At 45.3% G+C, this 26,523-nt stretch overlaps 1 protein-coding gene across 3 annotated transcripts in view; it reads left to right on the forward strand.

Annotated features, from left to right (window-relative positions):
* The window catches only part of asic1b (acid-sensing (proton-gated) ion channel 1b), a 703,894-nt gene that overhangs the window by 608,479 nt on the left and 68,892 nt on the right, over window positions 1–26,523 (forward strand). For all 3 annotated transcript variants that reach the window (XM_068024457.1, XM_068024455.1, XM_068024456.1), the window contains exons 2-4: window positions 4,108–4,261; window positions 19,834–19,961; window positions 23,093–23,243. In XM_068024457.1, the coding sequence (XP_067880558.1) occupies window positions 4,108–4,261; window positions 19,834–19,961; window positions 23,093–23,243 (433 nt within the window). The remainder of the gene's footprint in view (window positions 1–4,107; window positions 4,262–19,833; window positions 19,962–23,092; window positions 23,244–26,523) is intronic.

A 26,523-nucleotide genomic window follows, 5' to 3' on the forward strand; every position in this document is an offset into this window, starting at 1 on the left:
AAATCCTGGCCGAGCCAGCGATGCCCACATCCCCTGAACGAATAAAAAAAATCCTGCAACAAGGGTGATTTTTCAGTTAATTCAATCTGTGCATTGTCCCTCTGCCAGTTTACAAGGATTTCAGTGCACATTTGGACAGGAAACTTGAAATGAGTGCACTGTGAGAAGGTACGACAACGAGTCAATTTTAAAATTGTCGTCCTCGTTTGGCTCCTCGCCTCCTCCCTATCTCTGCAACCTCCTCCAACCCACAACCCTCCGAGATATCTGTGCTGTTCCAATTCTGGTCCCTTGTGCAACCTGATTTTAATCATTCCACCATCGGCGGCCATGCCTTGAGCAGCCTAGGCCCCAAGCTCTGGAGTTTAGAAGAATGAGAGGTGATCTCATTGAAACATGCAAGATTCTGAAGGGTAGGACAGGGTAGACACTGAGGTTGTTTCCACGTGCTGGGGAATCTCGAACACGGGGACACAGTCTCAGGATAAGAGGTTGATCATTTAGGACAGAGATGAGGAGAAATTTCTTCATTCAGAGGGTTGTGAATCTTTGGAATTCTCTACCCCAGAGGGTTGCGGATACTCCATCATTGAATACATTTAAAGCTGGGATAGACCGACTTTTGGTGTCTCGGGGAATCAAGGGATATGGGGAGTGGGCGGGAAAGTGGAGTTGAAGCCCAAGCTCAGCCATGGTCGTATTGAATGGCGGAGCAGGCTCGATGGGCCGTATGGTCTACTCCTGCTCCTATTTCTTATGTTCTTATGAGGCTAGTTGTGTATTTTGACTGCATCTCAAAAACAAGTTACTCCCACTCATATAGATCATTAGATTTGGGAATATTAGGGTAAATGCAGTGATTGCAGCAAGTACTTTACAGGAAAATGAATGTTTGTCCCCGTGATTTTCCGTCAATTAATTTTAACAGGCGGAGTTTCAAAGGCTGTGTACGCGTGTGATTTCTTATAATGCACTCCCGACATCTTGAGGTAGTTCCAAGGGGTCCTTGAGAATATCTGAATTCTGTCACTACACCTGCAATTTTGACAGAAGGGCATTCCGAGCATCATTGGGGTAGAAATTGGTATGCATTGCAACCGTTTTTTGGGCATTAAATGGGTACAAAGCAGACCAACTCAGTAGTGGGGATGATCTGCGCCCAATTTGTGTGGATGTTGGTCCCACTGCTAAATTTGTGGGGACAATTTTTTCAGGTGAGTGGACAGCTAAAACAAACGCTAGACTCCTCAACATGGGAGCCTAACAGCTGTTGAAGAACCCCTCCACAAAATTTGTTACCTATCAGTGGGTCAGGAGTCGGGCCTGCTCCGGTTGAGTTAGGATTCTTCAGCGGCCCCCAACTAAAGGAAGTTGTAAAAATTGTTTTTGAACCTTTCTGTGTAGCCAGGAAGAACAGGAGTGGTCCCCACTGACTCCAAAGCCTTGGCAATCCCCACAGCACTGAGTCTAGGCCCAAAAATTGGCCCAGGCTCATTTCTGCCCCAGTTTCTGGAGTAACAGCACCTTTTAGATCACTGATGTCCTTTGGAAGTTTTAGAACAAGGTCGAAGGAACCACCGCACAAGAAAGTTTGAACACCACTGCAATAAATGGAAGAGGAGGTGCTGGAAACTGCATCACACGACACCAGTCTAAGCTGCAGAAAATGCTGTCATGAGCTTATTCTTGCAGACAGTGTGGCTGATCTTTTCCTGTTGGATCATTCATGATTTTCCCAGCAGCCCAAGCTTTCCTCAGGCTCAAGTAAAAATTGTCAATCCAGTGACAACAGCGTTGAATGGAGAGAAAAGTAGCATAATGTAAGGTTGCAAAAAGTACTGATCTAATTTGAATTTTCCTTATCAGTCACTTTTTCTCAGCACTTTTTCTTCGTGGAACTGAGTCGAATTAAGCGTCCTATTTTTGAGCTATCCATTCAACATTCCTTGGGTTGATTGCCCATCTAACCAGCAGAAAATGTACATAAGGACTTTTTTTGATGCCCACGGTGAAGGATGTTCATGCTTTGAAATCTGGAGAAGTTGACGAGCTCTGGCAACCTGATGGTTCTAGGTTGGGATGACTTGTGGGGACAGTTATTGACGATGTCACTCCTTAAATCATACACGTTCTATTCCAGAAAACCAGTTGGTGAAGGATAGAACTGGAGCCAATCTTTATACACTTTTATATTTATTTACAGACATGCACATTACAAACATACAGCTCCTAATCCCACAACCACAGATTTAGTTTGTGTCTATTTATAGGGGTTCAAGTGAATCCCCAGGTAATGACCACCACCTGCATACAATTTAACACAATTAATATACAATTAACAATACATAGCTTTGTGTTGGCATGAATCAGATTCAGTGGATGGTAGTTAATGGCCTGTGCACTTAAACATGGTATAAATATGGCTGTTAGCAGTTGCAAGGATACAGTCAGCACAATCTGCAGCAGTGGTTCTCAAACCTTTTTGGTTGGAGCACCCCTTTTCAAATAGATTGGTAATCATGACTCCCCCCTCCCCCATCTAAATTAAAATACTATCTAATGGACATAATATGAAAGTGTTGCAGGGGAAGAGTGTTTTAAGAATGCTTTTAGGAAAACAGGTATTCACTTCCAGATATTAGTGAGATTCGTGTGTCTGCTTCTCACTGCAGAGTCTGTCTTATCCTTGGCAGGAGCCCAGGGACAGCAGGAGCCTGGAGAAAGCAATAGGGGAGCAGGGAGAGAACAGGAGCAATGGGGAAGCACACTACAATGTGAGCTGGAGCCCAGAGAGAGCAGGAGCATTGGGGGGGGGGGGGGGGGGGTGGGGAGAAGAACACGCTTCTGGCTGTCACTCACTCACTTACTCTTGACCATGGCACCCTGAGCGGTCACCAGCTCTGCATCGTGGACCCTTTGGATGGTTTCTGATACATCCACAGATCCCAGTTTGAGAACCACTGATCTACAGCAACTATGACAGAAAGGTTTAGTTATGATAACCAGCTACAAAGCTCTATATCACAATAATGTGAATATGACATGGTATATGGACAAAAGGATGGTTGAGGGGGAGACTACTGGGACGGTAATATAATCCAATGGTTACAATGACACCATAACCCTCAAGAGTGGCATCATCACATTATCTGAATCCCAAGATTGGATCCCTGATAGTAATCCCAGCCAATATCAGAAGGCCTTAAGCTTCAGGAAGTGCTGCTTTTTCTGGGGAACAAATCTAAACAGGGTCATTTTGGTGCAGCTCCTTTCTGGATACCAGACACCCCACAGTACAACTTTCCCTCAATTATGTTTGAGAGGAACTCCTCAGTTCCAAGTATTGGGCAGCTCCCTTTTATCCAACTGTCATTGGATTCTCTGTCGTCTGAGATAAAACCAATGTCAAATGGAAGGAATGATCAGGTTTTACTCCAGTTCCACAGAGGGCATCAGGTGCAGGAGACGCTTTGAGCTTCACTCGATGTGTACCATGATTGTACATAGAATGCACACTGAGTTTTAGTTTAGATGGAAGTGCAGAATAGGGGCAATTGTAACCTCACATGCCCATCAGGGATTGGATATGCAACACTGGTGTTACACCCTAGCTGAATTTACTCTCCATTGAAGTTTCTTGCCTAGCGAGTTAGGTTAAAATTGTCCCCTGGAGTCAAACCCCTTTCAGAAATCCCCCTACTCTAGTGGTGTTGATGTTGGCATGCTGGACCACTTGGTGCCAAGATACATCAACAGTCACAGGTTCAATCTGACTCATGTTGGGTGGGGAGGCACTGAGCCCCCGTACATTACCCCTCTCCTCCTCCCTCAATTTCCACCGCAACCCTTGCCAGCTTCATTGGAATCTGGTTGCCGGGGGAAATCCAACCAGGAATCTGAGAGACAGCTCCTGAGACAATGCAGCAGTTCCACAGAACTACAGTAGATGATTGGGTCATCTCGGACTTCAACTTTTTTCCTTTTTAAAATAACCAAAGGTTCAAGCTCTTCTCATTTCAGAAGTTTGACTGTGTATTTTAATACAGTTTTATGTTACAGGCTATTTGATGTCCCAATATCTAACTTGAGCCATTTTGTTTCCTGCAGGTGTTTACAAGGTATGGCAAGTGCTATACTTTTAACTCGGGGCAGACTAAAGACCAGCCAATACTGACAACCTTGAAGGGAGGAACCGGGAATGGTCTGGAACTGATGCTGGACATTCAGCAAGATGAATACCTTCCCGTCTGGGGTGAAACAGGTAACAACTGCCTGACCTAAGAGTTAGTTGTCTTAGAAGCAACATGCAATGATGGTTATTGCTGCATGTTCTGGTGTCTCCAGAATTTCAGTCTTTTATGCAAGATTCTACCATATAATGGCATGGTCTTGCAACTAGGTGCACACTTTAAAGAAAATAGCATAATATAAAGTACTATGAACCAATGACAATGCTGTTATGATATCATTTGATTTAAAATTAATATTAAATGTTGGAAATAACCCAGATTTGAAATTAGCCAATCAGAATTGAATTATTGGATATGATTGAGTGACCCTCATGTCAAAACTGAGGGCGTCTCCCTGTGTAACTAAAACATTGGGGTCAGAAGCAGAGACTTTTTTATTCGTTTGTGGGATGTGGGCGTCGCTGGCCAGGCCAGAATTTATTGTCCATCCCTAATTGCCCTTGACAACTGAGTGGCTTGCTAGGCCATTTCAGAGGGCAGTTAAGAGTTAACCACATTGCTGTGGGTCTGGAGTCACATGTAGGCCAGACCAGGTAAGGATGGCAGATTTCCTTCCTTAAAGGACATTAGTGAACTGGATAGATTTTTACAACAATCGATAGTAGTTTCGTGGTCACCATTAGACTAGCTTTTAATTCCAGATTTAAGTTAAAATTGCAATAAGTTTGTTAAAACAGCGGATACATTGCTGCGTTTAATCTAACAGATTTGGACAAAAGTAAAATGGCTGCATCTTGTGGCATCACTATTCCCAGCCTGAATGGAGATGATTGGGTAGTTCCCCTGTCAATCACGGCTGGAGACCACACAAAATGACTGGGATTAATTTTACACACACTATTTGTATTATATAACTATCCTCCACTCACTACATTTTGCTGGAGAAATAATCCTGCTTTTATCAGGAGATTCTGTTGTAGTTTCGGTCATGAGTTCTGTTTGCTGCAGTTCATTGGCTGACAGAATGGTGTCAATACTAACTTTGAAATAGAACTAACAAACACATTTCTCAAAATGACTGTTTCACATTGTCTCCCTCCAATTCTGCTGAGTTCCCACAGACTTTGGAACTGCTGGATCTGAGGGAGAAATATGGTCAGAAGACCGAATGATATTATTTCTTCACTTTCCAACTATTCACTATCCAGGGTTGAGATAGACATCCTTTCCCTAGGCCTTCACCAAACAGAACCTCTGGTGTCCTGGACAACAGAGCAAACACCCCTCCTCCTCAAGATGGAATCTTTTACATCCAACTGAAAGGGCAGATAGGGCTTCAAGTGTGCACTCCAACAGTACTGCACTGGAGCAACAGCCTAGATCGTGTGTTTAGGTCACTTGGAATGGGATTTGAACCTACGACCTCTTGACACTAAGGCAAGAGCACTTTCACTAATCCACAGCTGACACCGCAAAAGTAAGCCATTGGGTGTAAAGTGCTTTGGGATGTCTTGAGGACATGATAAAGTGTTTTAAAGTGCAAGTCCTTGCTTTTCTGCCTTAATGCTAAAGGATTTGGTATCAACTGAAGGTAAGGCACTGGGTGCCCAGTCTGGATCTCGTGCAGCCATCTTAGCCCTTCAACATTTCCTCCTGTCTGCATCCAGAGTGTGCCTTTAAGTGTTGTCAGCGATGTCCGATTGCCTCTCCCCGTAAACAGGCGTGCAGCCAATGAATAGCACGGGTAGTGCTGGCTTCATGCCGGAATACATTTAATGAAGTCCCGGCATGAATTTAATGTGCTGTCTGGGACCATGTGACTAGCATGCAGCGCTCACCCCGCCCCCGCGGGCATCTTTTCAGGCGTGATCAAATTTCTCGGCCTGTGTCTTATTGGCAAAGTGGTCAATTCTATTTGCACACTACTCTCCTTGTAAGTACAGCAAGGTACACCTCCGAATCACCACTCCCAACTGTAACAGCAAATGCTCCTGTTCTGCAGTGCTCCTTGGAGTTATCTCAGTGGTGCACTCTGTTAGCGGGTGACTTGGTTCAATGGCTTTGACTCTTTGGGAGGAACAGAATTAACAGATATTAAATCACTGGATTGCTGGCCGAGCTTTGCTCGTTCCAGAGCAACTGGTTGTTCCTTATCTATTGCAGAGAGTCTGTAGCTAAAGCTAACAGGGCATTGGGTTTTATTAATAGAACCATTCAGAACAAAGCAAAGGACACCATTCTATTATACAGGTCAATGGTTCGACCACATTTGGAGTACTGGGTCCAGTTGTGGTCCCCTCACATGGTGGGTGATGTAGTGGTCTTGGAAAAAGTTTAGAGGAGAGCTACAAGAATGACTCCTAGCTTAAAGAGCCTTAGTTACGTGTCTGCTGATAGACTATTCCAGTTTAACAGATTATGGAGGACCAGGGGACATGGGTTTAAACTACACAATAGTAGCAACAGACTGGATGTTGGGCAGCTCTTCTTGTCGTCCTCATATTCCTCTGTTCTGCAGTGCTCCTTGGAGTTATCTCAGTGGTACACTCTGTTAGCGGGCGACTTGGTTCAATGGCTTTGACTCTTTGGGAGGAACAGAATTAACAGATATTAAATCACTGGATGTTGCTGGCTTGTGTGGTGTCCTCTGACTCTGCACACTTCAAGAGGGAGCTGGACCAGTTCTTGACTGGGGTAGAGATTGCATTATTTATTTATTTAGAGATACAGCACTGAAACAGGCCCTTCGGCCCACCGAGTCTGTGCTGACCATCAACCACCCATTTATACTAATCCTACATTAATCCCATATTCCTACCACATCCCTCCTACCACCAACCTATACTTGGGGCAATTTATAATGGCCAATTTACCTATCAACCTGCAAGTCTTTGGCTGTGGGAGGAAACCGGAGCACCCGGCGAAAACCCCACGGTCACAGGGCGAACTTGCAAACTCCACACAGGCAGTACCCAGAACCGAACCCGGGTCGCTGGAGCTGTGAGGCTGCGGTGCTAACCACTGCGCCATTAGCTAGAAGGTCAGTGGCATCATAGGCAACATTTGGTGCATGTGATCTCCTGGACTGGTTCTAATCACCTGAGGGGGTGCAATAGGAATTTAACAGATTCCCCCTGCCCCTCCCCCTCCCCCACCTGCCACCACACTCTGTTTTGGCCTCTCCCAGGAGATTTCATGGCTGCAGGAGGGGCGGGGGAGGGTGTGAAGTGTCTACTCATGCTGATGCAGGCATCATGATGGTGTGGTGCAAGTTTGAGGGACCAGCTGGTCTTTTCAGGGGTGCGCACGAGGCCAGAATTGGAGGAATGCAGTGATCTCGGAGGATGGGGAAAGGTTTCACAAATACCACTCTAGTCAACAATAAATTCCACTGGGCACTGTGTTGCTTCATCCATCTTTGGATATCCTTAAGGTGCAGTATTTGTCCTAGTAAGTAAGAAAGAAAGAAAAGCTTGCATTTAAACAGCCCCTTTCACAACCTCAGGACATCGCAGAGTGCTTCACAGCCAATGAAGTACTTTTGAAATGTCGTCACTGTTGTAATATGGGGAAAATTTACTTGCAGCAAGATCCCACAATCAGCAATGTGATAATGACCAGCTCGTCCGTTTCTAGGTGTTGATGAAGAATAAATATCAGCCAGAACACTGCTCCTTTTCAAGATAGTGGCCATGGGATCTTTTACATCGACCTGAGAGAGCAGCAGGATCTCAGTTTAAGATTTCATCCGAGAGACAACACCTCTGACAATGCTGCACTCCCTCAGTACTGCACTGGAAGTGTCAGGTTAGATTTTTGTGCTCAAGTTGCTGGAGTGGAGCTTGATCTCACGACCTGCTAGCTTTTACAGGAAGAGAGTGTCCCACTGTGCCACAGCTGATATCGTGGTAAAGCTACACTGGCACATTGCCATTTGTGCCTGAGGTTTTCTGGTATGAGGAGCTGATTTTTTTCCCCCTCGCTGGTTGCCTCCTCCCAGGCTACACACCACTTGTGTTCAAGAGGGTCTGTCTCCAGCCACTGCCAGCTCCCGTTTAGCAGATTGTAAGAGCATCCCAGCGGAGGTTGCTTTCCTTCCCTCTGTCTAGGACCTTGCACTGACTGCCTGTGTACAGTTTCTTTAAAGTCATGCTTACAATTTCTGGGCAACTGTTGTCCCGTTGTTGCTGATTTTGCTGCACAATATAAACGGGATGGGTCCAGCAACAGCAAGAACTAATTACAGAATTGTTTCCACAGGAACAGTGTCTATAATATAAAAGAGGGTCATGTGTAGGCATTGATCAGCACAAAGAAAGCAGCAAGCCCGTCAAAATTGGAAGCACTGGCTTTAATTTGTCGGTGAGATTTATTCCTCCACTCTTGATGGACCTTCAATAAAGTGAGTGGAATACTGAAATATGTTGATAAATCAGTGGAGAAGGTATCATGCTCTAGTCACACCATCTGAGTCAAATCTCTCCATGGTCTCACCATACCCTCGCCCTCCTGCTATCTCTGTAGGCTCCTCCAGCCCTACAACCCTCTGCGATCTCTGTCCTCCTCCAAATCTGGCCTCTTGTGCATCCCTGATTTCCATCACTCCATCTTCGGTGGCTGTGCCTTCAGCTGCCGAGACCCTAAGCTCTGGAATTCCATCCCTCAGCCTCTCTTTTCCTCCTTTAAGACGTCCCTCAAAACCTCTTTGACTAAGCTTTTGGTCACCTGTCCTAATATCTCCTTAGGTGGCTCGGTGTTAAATTTTATCGGTGAAGCACTTTTGGAAGTGTTACTATTCTAAAGGTGCTATAGAAATGCAAGTAGTTGTTGTAATATTCAAACCTGGAGCTGGTGCAGAGAAGAGCAACTAAGGATGATCCTTGCATCAGAGGTTTGAGGATAGAAGGAAGACTGGAGAAAGTGGCTCTGTATCTCCTTTGAAAGAAGGTGCTTGAGTAGTGGTCTGACAGAGCCTTCTTCTTCTTTGGCCTCCTTATCTTGAGAGACAATGGGTAAGCGCCTGGAGGTGGTCAGTGGTTTGTGAAGCAGCGCCTGGAGTGGCTATAAAGGCCAATTCTAGAGTGACAGGCTCTTCCACAGGTGCTGCAGAGAAATTTGTTTGTTGGGGCTGTTACACAGTTGGCTCTCCCCTTGCGCCTCTGTCTTTTTTCCTGCCAACTACTGACTCGTGGTCTGACAGAGCCTTATCAAATACTAAATGGTATGGAAAAGGGCAAAGCTGGAACACTACTTCTAGGTAAATTAAGACAGTTGAAGGGAACGGAGGTTCAAGCTTGTGAAAGGCAAACTTATGACTGAACTCGGGAAGAATTTCTTCACACAAAGAATGAACAGCACTTGGAATGGACTTCTGAATAGGGTAGAGCGAGTCATTCAAGAATCAACTGGATGCTGGGATGGACTTTTCTATTTTTGGATGGATCAAACAAGAGGGTCAAATGGTTTTCTTCATATTTATTTATCTTGTGGTTTTTGTAAGCACTAGAAATTCGTACTGAGATGTTACATCTCGTGGGTAGCATAAGGGAGTCGGATTTCATGCTATTCTGTCTAACAACTGTCCAGCTTTATTGTCCTTCCTGCCATGTTCAGTAAACCGGAGAAGGGTGGAACCTGTAAAGTTATTGGCCTAGAAAATCAGGCAACACTTTTCAGATGCTACATGAGTTCCTGATCCTCCAATATGGCGGGTAAGAAGGGCCTGCTCATTGTGAACCATAAGTACGCCACCCATTATATTGGTGGAGGCTAAAAAAAAATCAGCGGGCAGTGCCGACGCCTGAAATAGGCATTAGGACCTTGGCATATGCAAATAAGAGGCCTAATGCCTATTTCAGGCCCCGAATGCAGGATTGGTTTGCCTTGAGACAGCCAGTGCTCATATCATCTACACTCAGGAAAATCAGGCCTACATGCGGCCTATCAGTCCATTCTTAAAGAGGCCACTGCAGGCCACAACCAACAAGATAAGATTAACAAATACACACAAGAAATGCTGGAATCACTCAGCAGGTCTGGCAGCATCTGTGGAAAGAGAAGCAGAGTTAACGTTTCGGGTCAGTGACCCTTCTTCTGAGTTCCGAAGAAGGGTCACTGACCCGAAACGTTAACTCTGCTTCTCTTTCCACAGATGCTGCCAGACCTGCTGAGTGATTCCAGCATTTCTTGTTTTTGTTTCAGATTTCCAGCATCCGCAGTATTTTGCTTTTATATAAGATTAACAAATATACTTGCCTGAATGTGGAGCTGGGAGGGGAGGGAGCATTCCTTCCGATGCAACATTAAAAAAATGTGAGTTGCCTCCACTCTGGATACCGATTTTCAGCCTCTCCCCCACCTTCCTTGGCTACTGATAGCTCCTGACCCTGTCCCTCCCCCCCTCACCCACCCCACCCTTCCTCACTCACCTGAGGTCAGTAGCAGCCTGATCTCCAAAGATGCTTCTCCAGGAGAAGTGCCTCTTACTCTCCGCAGCTTGCTGGCTTCATGGAAATGAGGCCTCAGACCCAAGGCCCAACATTGGGGGGGGGTGCCTCAGGCCTCATTAAAGCCCAGGGGCACCGTTATGCCACTGCAAGCTGCTCCAGCTGCCAACTGGTATTGAGTGGTATTGCTGCTGAATGAAAGCTTCACAATCTGGCAAGATATTGATTAAACTGCCTACATTCTAACCAGCAACTCCATCTGCATTACACATGTTAAATGCTGCCACGGAGTTGCAGTTCCTGAGTCTCATGTCATTACTTCTGGCGACACTGTATGAATGCTTTGAAAACTGCCAGTGGCATCTAGTACATCCAGTGCTTGCCTCCAATTAATCCATTCTCACTTGAAACAGATGGCTTCCACTTGAAAGGAACACCCGATGCAAGTGGCAGCTTGAGCCTGGACCGCTGGTACCTGCTGACCTAAGGTTTCATTGTCATCTGATTTACGCAATCCTTCATAGGCAATTCTGTGAATGGCTCCGAGGATTGGTTACTGAGTGCTGCCTTGTGTTTAAGGTATTCACTCAAAGGCATTACTGAGAGGCAGAATCACGTACAAGCTCCGTCAGCCTCTGAAACAGAGCAGGCTAACATTTCGGGTTTAGACCCGTCAGCAGAACTGTCCTGCATCTCCTCGGAGATACTGACAAGACCTGCTGTGTATTTCCAGCATTTTCTGTTTTGATTTCAGATTTACAGTATCTTCTTTTAACACCACAAAGGCCTCATAAAGAGTCCAAAAGTTCCAGGTACAAGTCTTGAGCCCATAATCCAGGCTGACCCTCCCAGCGCATTGCTGAGGGAGTGCTGCACTGTCAGAGGTGCCGTCTTTCAGATGAGACATTAAACCGAGGTCCAGTCTGCCCTCTCAGGTGGACATAAATGATCCTATGGTACTATTTGGGGAAGAGCAGGGGAGTTCTCCCTGGTGTCCTGGCCAATATTTAACACTCAACCAACGTCACTAAACAGATTATCTGGTCACACTGCTGTTTGTGGGAGCTTGCTGTGCACAAATCGGCTACTATGTTTCCTACAATACAACAGTGACAGCACTTCAAAGGTGCTTTGGCTGTGAAGTGCTTTGGGCCATCTTGAGGTCATGAAAGGCACTATCTAAATGCAAGTCTTAGCCATATTTTCCAGTATCCCAGCGCCTGTTCTGATGCTTTTCCATTGGGCTGAGGGACCAAAAAATGTACCCTTTGAAAAAAATTCTTCACCCCAATGTGCCACAGACTGAAAGGCCACAGCCCTCATGCAGCAAATTCCCTTTGCCAAAGGGAAGGAGCGAGGAAAATTTAGAGGCGTTAATTTTTTTACACACTTCCTCCTGATTGACAAAGGAGTGGCTTTGGTAAATGCCCCTCAGGTAAATGAGCTTCCCTCTCCCCCTGTGGCCAGTCCTGCGTACCTCTCTCTTGCTGGCACTGCCGAGATTGGGAGCTTGGCATAAGGGCAATTGTGGGCACGAAACCCATTCCCTTCACTCCGCCGCGTGTTCGTCATAAATTCAGCCATGCCATTGGCGCAAAATGGCACTCTTGCCATTTACAGGAGGGAGGGAGGGATGAAGAGAAAATGGGGTGTGTTCCAATTGCCAGGTTCACTATCTGTCATTGTCCTGAAAATATTATCTGTCAACCAGCATCACTAAAACCGATGATCTGGTCATTGCTGTTTGTGGGAGCTTGCTGTGCACAAAATAAGCTGCCAACATTGCAACAGTGACTACACTTCACTTCAAAAGTACTTCGTTGGCTGTACAGCGCTTTGGGATATCCTGAGGTCATGAAAGGCGTGATAAAGGCATGTCTGTTCATTTGTTTTGGTCATTTTAGCTCACGTGCGTAGCAGCTGAGTGCCATAGATACGGTGCTGGGAGTAGGCCACTCGGCTGCCCTCATAATGTGCACAGGGCAGAAGGGCCAAAAGAGGTAGAAAACATGCATTGAAAGGAAGGTCGCTCCAAAGAAAGCAATGAAGAAATCCCACTTGAGTTAAGTGAGTTGCTTTAGGAATCTGAGTGACAGGAACTATTAAGTCAAACCTCATCTGCTGCTTCCAGTCGCTAAATGAATTCCTCAGGTATGTTTCATCAGTCCTGCTGCAAATCATCGATGTCCTTCATGTCACTGATGTACAATGTTATCCGGTCAGTGAAATAAAGAGGATGGCAATGACTGAGGACACATAATGCAAGACGGGACATGAGCTGTCAGTCAGGAAGACAATGCAAGTCGTGGGAGTCAGTTGCCTGTGGACGCAGAGGGATTTGAGAAACACTTCCCCCATTTTGTTCCCTCTTTCAATTTGCTCCCTTTTTATAAATGCTGCTCAACTAAAATCACTTTGATGCAAACTGCCCCGGGGCAAAATTTTACCCAAGTTAATTATGGTCAATCAGAACATAGAGGAAGAGGAAAATAAAATGAAAAGAATACCGTAAGGAAGAACATGAGTTACTGGCCGTGAGTTATTAGTCAGTCGGGATAGGTTTGTGGCCAGGGCATGCGAGGAAAACAGGAAACGAGGGGCGTGAAGTTACTTTAAGTGGCAAAAGAATATTGTGTTTTGTCGCAAGGATTTACAAGTTTGGCACCAATTGCTTCTTCAGTGTAAAGTAAACTTCAAAATGGAGCCTTGTTAAAAGGACTGATCCGTGCAGGATAGGAAGGTGCTCCGCTCAATCAGCAGACTGATTCCTGATCTGTGTGAGCTGATCTCAGTTGGAGCACCAACCATTGGATTCCCCCAGGCACGGTGGAGGGGGAGAAATTTAGCCAGTATTCTGGTTCCTGATCCCTGCGTGTGCCTGGATGTCAGGTGAGGACCAGGCTGGGCTAGGCGCCATCAGTGAACTATCCCACTGACCTTCACTGTCTGGACCCCCTAATGAAGAGTGGGCAGGTTGAAGCCACTTGCGGGGGGTGGGAGCAGGGGGCGGGCAATGTAGCAGAGGGCATTTGGTACCAAGTAGAACCCATACTACAGCATAAGTCAATGCAATGGGGAGAACAGGGGAAGCGGGGGAGGAAGAGAAGAAGAGAAAAGTATTGTTTAGACTTTGGGATGAAGGGGATGGTGAGGGGATATCACTCACCAATCACTCTTGCACAATTGTACACAAGAAAAGAAAGAACTTGCAATGAAGTACTTTTGAAGTGTAGTCACTGTTATAATGTAGGAAACGCAGCCATCAATTTGCACACAGCAAGCTCCCACAAACAGCAGTGAGGTAAATGTCCAGGTATTCTGTTTTAGTGATGTTGGTTGAGGGACAAATATTGGCCCAGGACACCGGGGAGAACTCCCCTGCTCTTCAAGTAGTTCTGTGGGATCTTTTACATCCACCTGAGAGAGTTGGCAGGGCCTTGGTTTGATGTCTCATCTGAAAGATGGTGCCTCCAACAGTGCAGCATTCCCTCAGTACTGCACTGGAGTGTCAGCCTAGATTTTGTGTTCAAGTCTCTGGAGTGGGGCTTGGACCCAGAACCTTCTGACTCCACAACTGAAAGAAGAGGAGACATGAACAAGGAGCCCTTATGATACAAACCTTCACTGGAGCTCAGGGTGTGACAAGGCATCGAGGTGGAAGAGTCTGATCGTGGGGGGTCAGAAAGTCAAGTTAAGATTAGCTTTTCAAATATCCCAGTTGCAGTATTTCATGGTTGAAGTGACACAAAATGTAAAATAGCCATGCCAGGCAGATCAACAAGCACCAGACCCAATACCCTGTATGCCACAAAGTGTATCTGTTGGCTGTGGTACACCTACCCGCCAATGACCATGAGGAACTTGCTCCATGGGTTCCCCACTAGCATAGAGCCTGTTACCAATCTGTACCAGCTGCTGCCAGGACAACAGCAGCCACCCTGCACAACAGGGACGACGTTGCCAGTGATGGTCATGACCAGCGCCCACCACCACCACCAGTTCCTGCCTGGCAAGCTATATGGCTGTGCTGTGTAGAGGGTGCTAAATGAGGCAACCCATCTCGTACCCATCGCTTGCAGCAGCATTTCCACTCTGCCAGCTATCAAAACGGGTACTGTGCCACTCCATCACTTTCCCACCGGTGCCATTTCTTGCCGTCACATTGATTTTGCCAGTCTGTGTTTATTTTTTTTGCCTTAAACAGCCTTTGGAAAGGTTGCAACATTTTTTTGCCCCCACACGCAGCCACTTACCCATAAGTATCCCATAAACTTTCACCAACAGCCCTTTAAGGACTGTTCACCCGCACAATTTCCTGTCTCCACCCCTTTTGGCAAGTACCCGGCACCAGATGCAACATGGTGTTCCTGAGGGATCAGCACAGCTTCAAGTCTGGGGAGGAGCCGGGGGGAAGGCGTTAAGATTTTTCCTCTGCAAATTGCCATCTTTTTGTTGTCATGAAAATCTGCCCATTTGCATAAATTTTGCATAAATTTTGATTTCAGCTTTGTAAAATTCAGTTATCCCTTGACATGCCTGAATGGAGCAGTCTAGACTTGGCTGCGATTCCTGACAGATAACATTCATTATGCGGAATCAAGCATATGAAGGTATCAATCACGTGATTTCTGTAAGACTGTCGCAAGTTTTTTGAGCTCCAGGATCTTTCACTTATTTATGTGTGAATCTCTATCCATACTTCTCCACTCCAAGTGCCATCTGCGAATGAAACAATCTTTTGATTGGTGCTAGCACAAGTGACCTGCTTTTGCTGCTAAATATTAACAACTAGTTCAATCATTCGTTGTCAGAATTTCATCAAAAATGGCAATGGATTTGCCAACAGCAAGTCTCTTGCTGTGTGAGCGCTTCTAAAAACTAAGGTCAGCATTTGTGAATCTCATTGGCATCCCATTTATATGCCACATCTTCGATATTGCATAATATATTTTGAAGTTGCTCGCCAATGCCTCTACCAGCCTGTGGGCCAAGTTTGGCAGTGCCCCAGCTTCTGGTGCCAACATCCCTCCTGGTGCCAACTGTAAGCTGCTCTTAGTGTGCGTGAAACCTGTGCCAGTTCTCACTGGCTGCTCTGTGTATCAACAACAGAGACCAGGGGCCTGCTGATGCAAATGGGCAAGTAGCGCACAGAGGTTGCTCCCGTGAAACAGGATCCCAGAACCCGATGTTGAAGGATGGGAGGAAAAGGCACTGTAGAAATTGCTGACTCTGGTTGCACACTGTTGGTGACTATAACATTGGGTAATAACGCTGAGTCTCCATGTAAGACTTTCCTGTAGCTAAAGGTTGTAGAACTGCATTACAAAGAAGTGGTTCTGAAATGCCCAAGGTCCCTGATGCACTGGGACATCTCCACAGGTCCAGAGGCCTGCAGTCAAGGTTTATGTTGATGGCCTGCTTGGACGTAGGGTCGCCAAATCACATTGGACATATTCTTGGAGGCCTGATCACGTGATGTCTGATCACATTGCATCTGATCACATGACACCTGCCCACAGTTGGTAAATGTCACTGGGCTGAGTATCACTGCTGGCGGTTTATGGCAGAAGCTGCCAACCGAGAGGTCCCGGGAAGAGCTGAGGAAAGTACGCAGCTGCTCCCGGCTTCCTCACAGCAGTGCCTGGGAGATTGATCCGCTGCAGTTCCAGGAGATTCCCGGAAATCTGGGAGGATTGCTGATTTTAGGTACTCAAGCTGCTAGTGGCTAGAAAAGAAGGATTGATTGGACCTCTGCAGGCAATCTTTATAGCTGGTTTTATATTGGGTTATAATTGACGGTTGTGCCTTCAACCATCTAGGCCCTAAACTGTGGACTTCCCTCCCTAAACCTCTCCGCCTCCTCCTTTAAAACGTTCCTTGAAGTCTACCTCTTTGACCAAGCTTTTGGACACCTGTCCTAATGTCTCAGTGTCAAATTTTTGTTTGATATCGCTCCTGTGAAGCACCTTAGGACCTTGTTGTTATATCTCATACTAATGCTGATGGCTCCAGCAGTTTCCTGACAGACGGGTCAGGTTAAAACTACCCACAGGGACCCAGCAAGCAAGCATATAAGCTTCCTGCTTTCAGTTTATCCGCAAGTCACGGCCTTCACCTGTGGCGGAATTGGCCTGTGTGGGCCAACAATGTCCACAGGTTCCTGAAACCAGCTCACATCTGGAGTACAGCTGTCGTAGCAACTCCCCAACATTTGCAGTCAATGGCGCTCTCATAAAAGTAGTTTCTGTCACTTCACATTGCAAATTACAAATGATGATAACATTTTTCCAGCACTTTGAACGTGAGATATAACAGAGCGAAATGAGCCAAACAAGTTGAACAATTCTTTCATCTAAAACCCACAGAACACCATACAGAAAAGAGCTTATGTCCATTTGATTAAAGAATTGGATTTGATGTTACTTTAGTCAATACTTTCTTAGCTTGGTATATTTAAACAATTATGGGATATCAGGGTTGTAGTTATACTTCAGGTACCAGATTTACTAATCAGACAATTCAATTGTGCAGGTAGAGTTGGATGCTCAGTCAGCAGATTTGAGTTATACTGCTGACTGCGCCTTGCATTGCGATTTATGGCACAGGAGCCGTGTGCATGCATGTTTGGTGCATGTTCTGCAGAGCTCTGTTCCCTGGTGGGGCTAGCTTGTAATGTTATAAGAGCTGGAGTTATATTGCTGGTACTATACAGTCCCAGTGTAGCAAGAGTACCTGTTAGAAGTGGTCTCATATATATCTTGATATTAGTGTTTCAAAGTCAGATCAGGATCTGACTCATGAGTTATACCTCCACTTCCATGGCTTCGCCCCCTCCCTATCTCTGTGGCCTGCTTCAGCTCGACAATCCTCTGCGCTCCTCCAATTCCTGTCTTTTGCACATCCCTGAATCTTCACTGCTCCACCATTGGCGGCCGTGCCTTCAGCTGCCTAGACCCTGAGTTCTGAAATTCCCTCCCTAAACCTCTCCAACTCTCTAATGCTTTCCTCTCCTTTAAGACACTCCTTAAAACCTACCTCTTTGACCAAGTTTTTGGTCACCTGCCCTAATATCTCCTTATGTGGGTGTCTGTCAAATTTTGTTCGATAATGTTCCTGTGAAGTGCCTTGGGACGTTTACATTTTCAACTTTTATGTTGCCAGGTTACTGCAGGTGCCCCGGCATAAATGGTGTGAGCTTGGTGAAAGAGTAATGATAGGGATGTAGAAGCATTACTTGGCCAGCACTGTGTCCTCCAAAGAATGTTTGGTCTGTAGAGAGTTAACAAGGAATAAATTGCACAAAATATATGCACTGTCTACTATACAATATAAACTATACAGTGCAATATGCTACACACTATATGATGAACTATAGTGTATAAAATGTATCTATATAATGTATTGTTTACAAGTATAGACCCACCGGCCGTCCACGTCTCCGCTTTAAAGACGTCTGCAAACGCGACATGAAATCCTGTGACATTGATCACAAGTCGTGGGAGTCAGTTGCCAGCGTTCGCCAGAGCTAGCGGGCAGCCATAAAGACAGGGCTAAAATGTGGCGAGTCGAAGAGACTTAGTAGTTGGCAGGAAAAAAGGCAGAGACGCAAGGGGAGAGCCAACTGTGCAACAGCCCCGACAAACAAATTTCTCTGCAGCACCTGTGGAAGAGCCTGTCACTCTAGAATTGGCCTTTATAGCCACTCCAGGCGCTGCTTCACAAACCACTGACCACCTCCAGGCGCGTATCCATTGTCTCTCGAGATAAGGAGGCCCAAAAGAATAGTATCCTGATTTGGAACTATATCGCCATTCCTTCACTGTCGCTGGGTCACAATCCTGGAACTCCCTTCCTAACAGCACTGTGGGCGTACCTACCCCACACGGATTACAGCGGTTCAAGAAGGCAGCTCACCACCACCTTCTCAAGGGCAATTGGGGATGGGCAATAAATGCTGGCCTCACCAGTGGCGCTCACATCCCATGAATATCATAAAAAAGTAACAATTGCATTCACCTGTATGTATGAATTTCATCCACATGCCTTTTTAAGAAAGGTGCTAGCTGTTTAAACTATTTTAAGTCCTTCTGTATAGCAGTGGAGAAGGCAATTTTATACAAACTCTTTTCCTACATTACAACAGTGACGACACTTCAAAAGTACTTCATTGGCTGTAAAGCGCTTTGGGACGTCCTGTGGTTGTGAAAGACACTATATAAATGCAAGTTTAGCTGTCTGTGTTGGTAATGTCTTCATTGCTGCCACCACATAACACAATGTCAACCCATATATAGTATAATTGGTTGTACACTGCATCTAATAATCATCTAATAACTGCATCTAATACTCTTCATAATATATGCCATATAACATGCACTGTTCATAATTTCCTGTATATTATACAATAAACTATACACTTATACAATTGAATATATAACAGAAACATCTCCACTCTATAATAAATTACACATTATTCCATGAATCCAATAGTCCTTAAATAAATCATTTGTGTTCCATGTATTATGTTATACTCTGATATACACTGTTCAATATAATATTTCATATTTATGCATTACACACAATGTAATAAACTGTACACCTTTTATAAAATTGTCTGAAAGAATCTTATCAGGAATGGCTGAAAGCTGGTTTGAATCTGTGTACTCAAAAGCAGAAACCTATAGCTCCATGCAAAATGGGCAAAGTAGTTGGTTACCTAGCAACTGTCGACATAAGTGTGTTGTACTTTTAATTTCTGATATGCTAAAGTATAATGCTGGTTCCTGCTGGGTATCATACATAGAGAGATAGACACTGAGAGGGAACGAGTTCTGAGAGAATGACTCCAGCGATGGAGAGATTCTTCCTTCTGCATCTCATTCTCACTTGTTACTGTTCCCTGTCATGTCAGGCAAAAGATTTGACTGCTTCCGACTGTGTGAGCTCGAGTTGGAATTGAAGCCAGGGAGTCTTTCATTCAGTACGCATTACATGCAGTGTTCCACTATGCAATGCAGAATGAATGGTGTGGATTTAACTTTTGGATGACACCAGAGGAGCTGGATGGACTGAGAATTAGCTTAGAAAGAGAAATTGCACCAGTCCTCAGGTTAAGGTTACTTTGAGTGGTTGGTGGTAGCAGTATAAGAGCTTATTAATTTTGCATTCATGTCTCTGTACTCTGTTCTCCCACACAGATGAAACCTCCTTTGAAGCTGGTATAAAGGTTCAGATTCACAGTCAGAATGAGCCGCCGTTCATCGACCAGCTGGGTTTTGGAGTGCCACCTGGATTTCAAACATTTGTTTCCTGTCAAGAACAGCGGGTATGAGGAAACACGATCAAACTGTGATTCTAGCCATTTATTATCAGCTATGTCATCTTAAAGACCCAGTGGCTTTGCTCAGGGTCATTTTGTCGTATCCCAGCCCAGGTTGTTGCCAATAACGAGTAGATGAGGGTCAGCAACACTCTGGAGCATTCCTGTTTTCCCAGAAGAAATGCTTTTGGTAACCAGATGTTACTACAGCACTGGACGTCACGATACATCTGTTGATGTTTCAGCCGTTACCCTTTCAAAGTACTTATAAAATCTCCCATCCAAAATGTGAATCTGGCTTTTCTGCTCTAGATGCTAACTGACCTGCTGTCTATAATGAGTATTCTCTCTTCTGATTTCCAGCATTCGTGCTTTTTGTTTTTTATCACCCCAAACATACAATTAACTCACAAGCATTGAGTCTTTCAAAGATTGTAATAATTAGATTTGAGGTTTTATTTGCGATGGGGAGGAGAATGGATGTTCATCATGTGAGGGATGTCAGTACTGAGGAGTTGAGCTCTCCCACAGTAACCGCTTCACACAGGAGAAGATCTTTGACCCACCTACCCACAGATTTCAGTTGCGTATTTCTAATAACCCTGAATCGCATTTGTTGACGAGAATTTGTTTAGTTCTTTCTTGAAACCCAATAGGGTTTCTTGTTCTACCACTCCTGGAGGTAATCTGTTCTACATACTTACCTCTCTTCTCATAAAAAATGTCCCTCCTCCATTTCCTATTTTTTGTTGTTGCTCTAGCCATAGTCCCAAAGGACAATAGGCATCTCTCCCCATTAGAGAGAGACAGTTGGTGATGTATAGCTTGAGGGTCACCACTCCTCAAGCATGGTGCAAGACGAAGAGGCAGGCCTCTATGAACTACCACAGCTGGTACGGGGATTGAACCCGCACTGTTGGCGTCTTTTTGCATTTCATGTTTTGCTGTTGTACTTAATTTGTAAAGATGACCCCTTGTGCTTACACTCTGTATATGGCAGAAAAGCTTACTTGCACTCAATGTGTCCAAATATTTCATCATTTTATTCACTTTTATCATACAGGGGGGCATACTTTCAAAGTTTGCAGATGACACAAAACTTAGAAGGGTAGTAAACAGTGAGGAGGATAGTTAACAGACACGGACAGACTGGTGAAATGGGCAGACACAAGGCAGATGAAATTTAACACAGAGAAATGTAAGTGATGCATTTTGTTAGGAAGAATGAGGAGAGGCAATATGAACTCAATGGTACAACTTTAAAGGGGGAGCATGAACAGAGAAACATGGGGGTGTCTGTACCCAAATCTTTGACAAATTGGTAAAGCTTTGGCTTTATAGAGGCACACAGTCCAAAAGCAAGGAGTTATGCCATAATTAAACACTGGCTCGGCCTTAGCTAGGGTATTTTGGCCAATTCTGGGCACCGCACTTTAGGAGGGATGTCAAGGCTTTGGAGAAGAGATTTACCAGAATTATATCAGGGATGAGGGACTTCAGTTATGTGGAGAGACTAGAGAAGCTGAGATTGTTCTCCTTTGAGCAGAGACAGTTAAGGGGAGATTTAATTGTTTCAAAAAAATTGTGAGGGGGTTTAGATAGAGTAAATAAGGACTGTGTCCACTGGCAGGAGGGTCCGTAACCAGAGGACACTGATTTAAGTTAATTGGCAAAAGAACCAGAAGGGAGATGATTAGAATATTTTTTTACCCAATAATTTGTTGTGATCTGGAGCGTGCTGCCTGCAAGGGTGGTGGAAGCAGATTCAATAGTAACTTTCAAAAGAGAATTGGATGGATACTTGAAAAGGAAAACTTTGCAGGGCTGTGGGTGAGGAGCTGGACTAATTGAATAGCTCCTTCAAAGAGCCAGTGCAGGTACGATGGGCCGAATGGCCTCTTCCGTGCTGTCGCATTCTGTGATGGTTCTGTGCTATCCCATTCCAGTCGTCTAATTACAAGACAAAATAGACCAGGGTAGTCAGGCTATCCTTGTATGTTATTCCCTTAAGGAATCAACTGTGTAGTCCTTCTCTGTGCTCATACTTCTCTCTTTCCCACTTCAAGTGCCCAGTGCCAGCATCAAGCATACCTTGGCCAGGCATAGTACAGTGCAAGGCAGTGCTCTTCTGACATTGCTTGTAAGGTACATTGCTAGAGTAATACAGAGGGAGCTTTTTGCTCCAGCTGACAATGTTGTGCCTACCCTGGGAGTGCTTGATGCCAAATTCAGTGTTTCTTTTCCCCTCCGGTCACTAATGTGAGTGAAAAAGTCAGTGCATGTTTAAAATGGGAGAATCTTAAGCGACCAAAGGAACATACGAGTGGTCAAAGTAGAAAAAGGTTCCATTTTCCAGGACAGTGATCACTAACGTAGTCAAGTATTCCAGTGATAATGATAAATGCTCGCATAATGGAGGTGAAGGTCTATTAAAGTGGCCACTCTATCCACATCACAAATTGGGGCTACGGGATTGGGAGGGAATTCATTTTTGCATGGGACACCATTGCACTTCCCACAGGAAAAAACATATCACAATCATAGCTGTCGCTACACAGCTCTGTGAATAGAGCCATAGAATGATACAGCACAGAAGGAGGCCATTCGGTCCATCATGCCTGTGCTGGCTGTTTGAAAGAGCTATCCAATTAATCTCATTCCCCTGCATTTTCCCTGTAGCCCAGGTCGTTCCCAATAGGTTTCACTGGATAATGATCAGGAACTAGAGCCACTGCACCCACATGGAGGGCAGTGAGACCAACTGTAGTGCCCCCACTGGCACCCTTGAGATGATGTAACTCTGAACAGACCCAAACACCCATGGGAAGGCACATTTGCCTGCTAAGCCGTTTGGTTCGTAAGTAATCTATCTTTGATTGGCACATTATCTTGTTACAGCCTCAAGTGGGTTCCGGGCATTTAACACCCCACAAAATGTCTTGTACAAGTCATTGCTGGTGTACAAAATGTCATCATGTTTTCCACTGGCTGTTCATAAAACTCTTGACAAATTGTGTTTAGAAGAAAGAAATCGGAAGGTATTCCATCAACATCTACGGTATTATGATTTTTAAAATTATGTTTTATTGAAATGCCTTCTCGATAATCCTCCACTTTTATGTTGTTCTTCCTCTCAGCTAATCTACTTACCTCCTCCCTGGGGGGACTGTAAATCTACCCCAATGGATTCGGACTTCTTTGACACTTACAGTATCACCGCTTGTAGAATTGACTGTGAAACTCGGTACCTGGTTCAAAACTGTAACTGTCGGATGGTGCACATGCCAGGTAAGGTGCCATTTAAATCAGACTCAGTGGGGCTGGAGAACAAGTGTCTTGGTAATTGATATCAACTTGTATGTTTTGTACAGAAAATTACATTGGAAGGAATTATGACAAGGAGCTCATCTAATCTAACATTCATGATCATGCCTCGGGGGGAATTTTATGCTCTCCCGCCACCATCCCGCCTTCTGTGAACATCCTTCTCGTCCCCCCATCAATTGAGGCCCTTAACTGGGCAATTAACCCCCAATTAAGGGCCTCTTCCCACCACAGCTGCAGTTAGCCGTGCAGCGGGCAGCCCTGTTGTCACATAGGAAGCACAGCACAGAAAACCGTGCAGGCTGCTTCCCGGCTCCGGGTTGGGGAATGGGAGGCCCTCGTTAAAAGGCACTCAGTGCCTGAACGAGGAAACCAGCATCGGGAAGGGGTGGCCCTTGCTGCTGACCCCCCCTGCACCCGCCCTGGCCTATCTGAGGCCTGGTTCCAGCAACACTCCTTGGCCTCCGGTGGGTGCGCTTGCAGCAGCAGCCACCTCCCCTGCAGTGGCACTGCAGCTGTAGCTGCCGGCCTCTGATTGGCCGGCAGCTCTCCAAGAGCGGGACTTCTGGTGACGAGATCCTTGATCACATGGAAGGCCTGCCACTGTCCACTTAAGTGCCTGATTGTCACTATATTCAGTGGGCTTTCCGGAAAAGAGGCAACGCAAGGATCTCCGCATTGGTTTCTCTAGACGCCGAGACCCCCGCCGCCAGGATACAATTCCCCCCTCATACTTAAATCTTCTGAAGCCTGAGCTTGGTCACTGCTTTCTGATTTACCTCATCTTCTCTTCTCTTTTCAACCCTGGCACTCACTCCTAAACTCACTTGGCAGTTGAGACGCTTGAGAATTACCAGGTCGGGTCATAGGGTGCAAATCATATAAAATTCTGCTGACAACTCAACTGTACCTGCCGCTCGCTGTCCCTTGTGACATCAGTTCACAACCTACCAGTCCTGGGATGTTCTCTCAGGTGAGATTATGGGGGAAAGGAAGACAGACAGGGAGAGGGAGGAGAGAGGTGGAGAGAGAAGAGAGAGAGGAGCAGAGAGCCAGATAGGGGAGAGGCAGAGAAAGAAAGACTTGCATTTCTATAGCACTGCTCACAACCACCAGATGTTTCAAAGCGCTTCACAGCCAATTTAATACTTTTGAAGTGTAGTCACTGTTGTGATGTAGGAAACATGGCAGCCAATTTGCAAACAGCAAGATCCCACAAACAGCAATGTGATAATGGCCAGATAATCTGTTTTTTTGTTCTGTTGATGGAGGGTTAAATATTGGCCTGCTCTTCTTCGGAATAGTGCTGTGGGATCTTTTACATCCACCCAAGCAAGAAGATGGGGGCCTCGGTTTAATATCTAAAGGACAGCACCTCTGACAGTGCAGTGCTCCCTCAGTACTGCACTGGAGTGTCAGCCTTGATTTTTGTGCGGCAGCCCAGGAGTGGGATGTGAACCTTGTCACTCAGAGGCAAGACTGCTACCAAATGAGCCACAGCTGACACCACAGAGTGAGATAGACAGAGAGGGAAAGAGACAGAGAGAGAGCCCAAAACCAAAATAAAATCTCTCTCTACGTTATTTTCAGCAGACTGTTGACATATTAGCATCAAATTGTTAAATGTGCTTTTATTTTTTTATAATACTCTGCCACCTCACAGTTCGTTCCCATAGTCTGCCCTTAAGTTAATTCTATCACCCTTAAGGGAAAATTCTTTCGCATAAAGATATAGCAGAGAAAGTGTCATTTTCTCTGTCATTTTCTTCCTTGCAGGCACTAAAATATCAGACATAGAACACAGGCAGTGGTGCATTTATTACCATTAATGATGGTGGCAAAGCATTGAATCTCCTCAGTTTATACAGTGAACAACGTTTTGACGGGTCAGAAGAGCAGGGCCTTCATAAATGGATGAATATCTGTCGAGTCCCTTTACAGCGGCACGGGCTGAAATATTGTAGCTTTCTCATTTTCTCTACCACCTTCTGAGATTGCGAAATAGGCCGGCACAACAGCAGGAAGGATCTATAGTGTCCAACAAGCCAACAAAGGTCAGCTGGCGATGGCACTGGGATCGCTCACTGAGCATTTCAAAGAGCATGGGTTTCTAATCCATTGCAGCTGAGCCACCAAATGACCTTTATTTGTGGAATTGAACAGGGATCTGAGGCTAGAAATTCCCATAGTCAAGTGACATGAAGTCATTGTTATCTGGGTGGCTGGGGGAAGGAATTTTGTGATGGGACCAGGTCTCTGCCCATTGTTTGCCCCTCAGTCCAAATTCCACAGGGAGTGAGGGGCGGGTGCAAGATGCCCTTCTGTGGTGCCATCACTGGAGGAGGCAGCGATTGACGTGATGCCGTCAACCATCTGAATTCTCACCAGTTCTGCCTCAGTCACTGATCACACCAGACCCCTCAGAAGAAGGATATGTAATGGCACAGATTTGGAAGGCAAGATTATAACCTTCATTTAAGATAATTGGCAGAAGAACAAGAGGCGACATGAGGGGGAGAAAACAACTTATGCAGCGAGTTGTTGTGATCTGGAATGTACTGCTTGAAAGGGCAGTGGAAGCAGATTCAATGGGAACTTTCAAAAGGGGAATTGGATAGACACGTGACGGGGAAAGAATTGCAGGGCTATGGGGAAAGAGGAGGAGTGGAACTAATTGGATTGCTCTTTCAAAGCACCAGCACAGGCATGATGGGCCGAATGGCCTCTTTCTGTGCTGTATTGTTCTGTGATCCTTTGGCCTGGTGAGGCAATATTTCTGGGTTTGTGCCAATCTGACAGTGCCTTTCAGTAATGACCAGGAGTGAGCCAGCAGAATAATTGCATTATGTTGCAAGCAGCATGGTATTCACCATTGAATGAGGTCTACTTACTGAAGAAGAGTTACAGTAAGCCTCATTGAAGAGGATGAGGATCACCCAAAGCTGCTGCTTTATGAAACCTGTCCCCACAGAGGTTCAGTATGAATCTCTCACCTTGAAGCCACCTCATGGCCCATTCTGCTCAGGGAAGGACTGAATTCAGACATTTGTAAATGCATTTGAACTAAAGTTGGTCTGACGGTTCTCTATTATTTTTAAATATAAAAGATTGTACTTTTGAGGGGAGATTTTTAATAAACGAATAATGATTTCAGTCTTTATTGTGTTGAGCATTTGCTTTTATTAATGTAAGAGTACATTCAGTGATGTGCTACACAGAATTTACAGCGTGGAAACAGACCACC

The sequence above is a fragment of the Heterodontus francisci genome, chromosome X (assembly GCF_036365525.1).
Source record: "Heterodontus francisci isolate sHetFra1 chromosome X, sHetFra1.hap1, whole genome shotgun sequence".
Taxonomy (NCBI): domain Eukaryota; kingdom Metazoa; phylum Chordata; class Chondrichthyes; order Heterodontiformes; family Heterodontidae; genus Heterodontus; species Heterodontus francisci.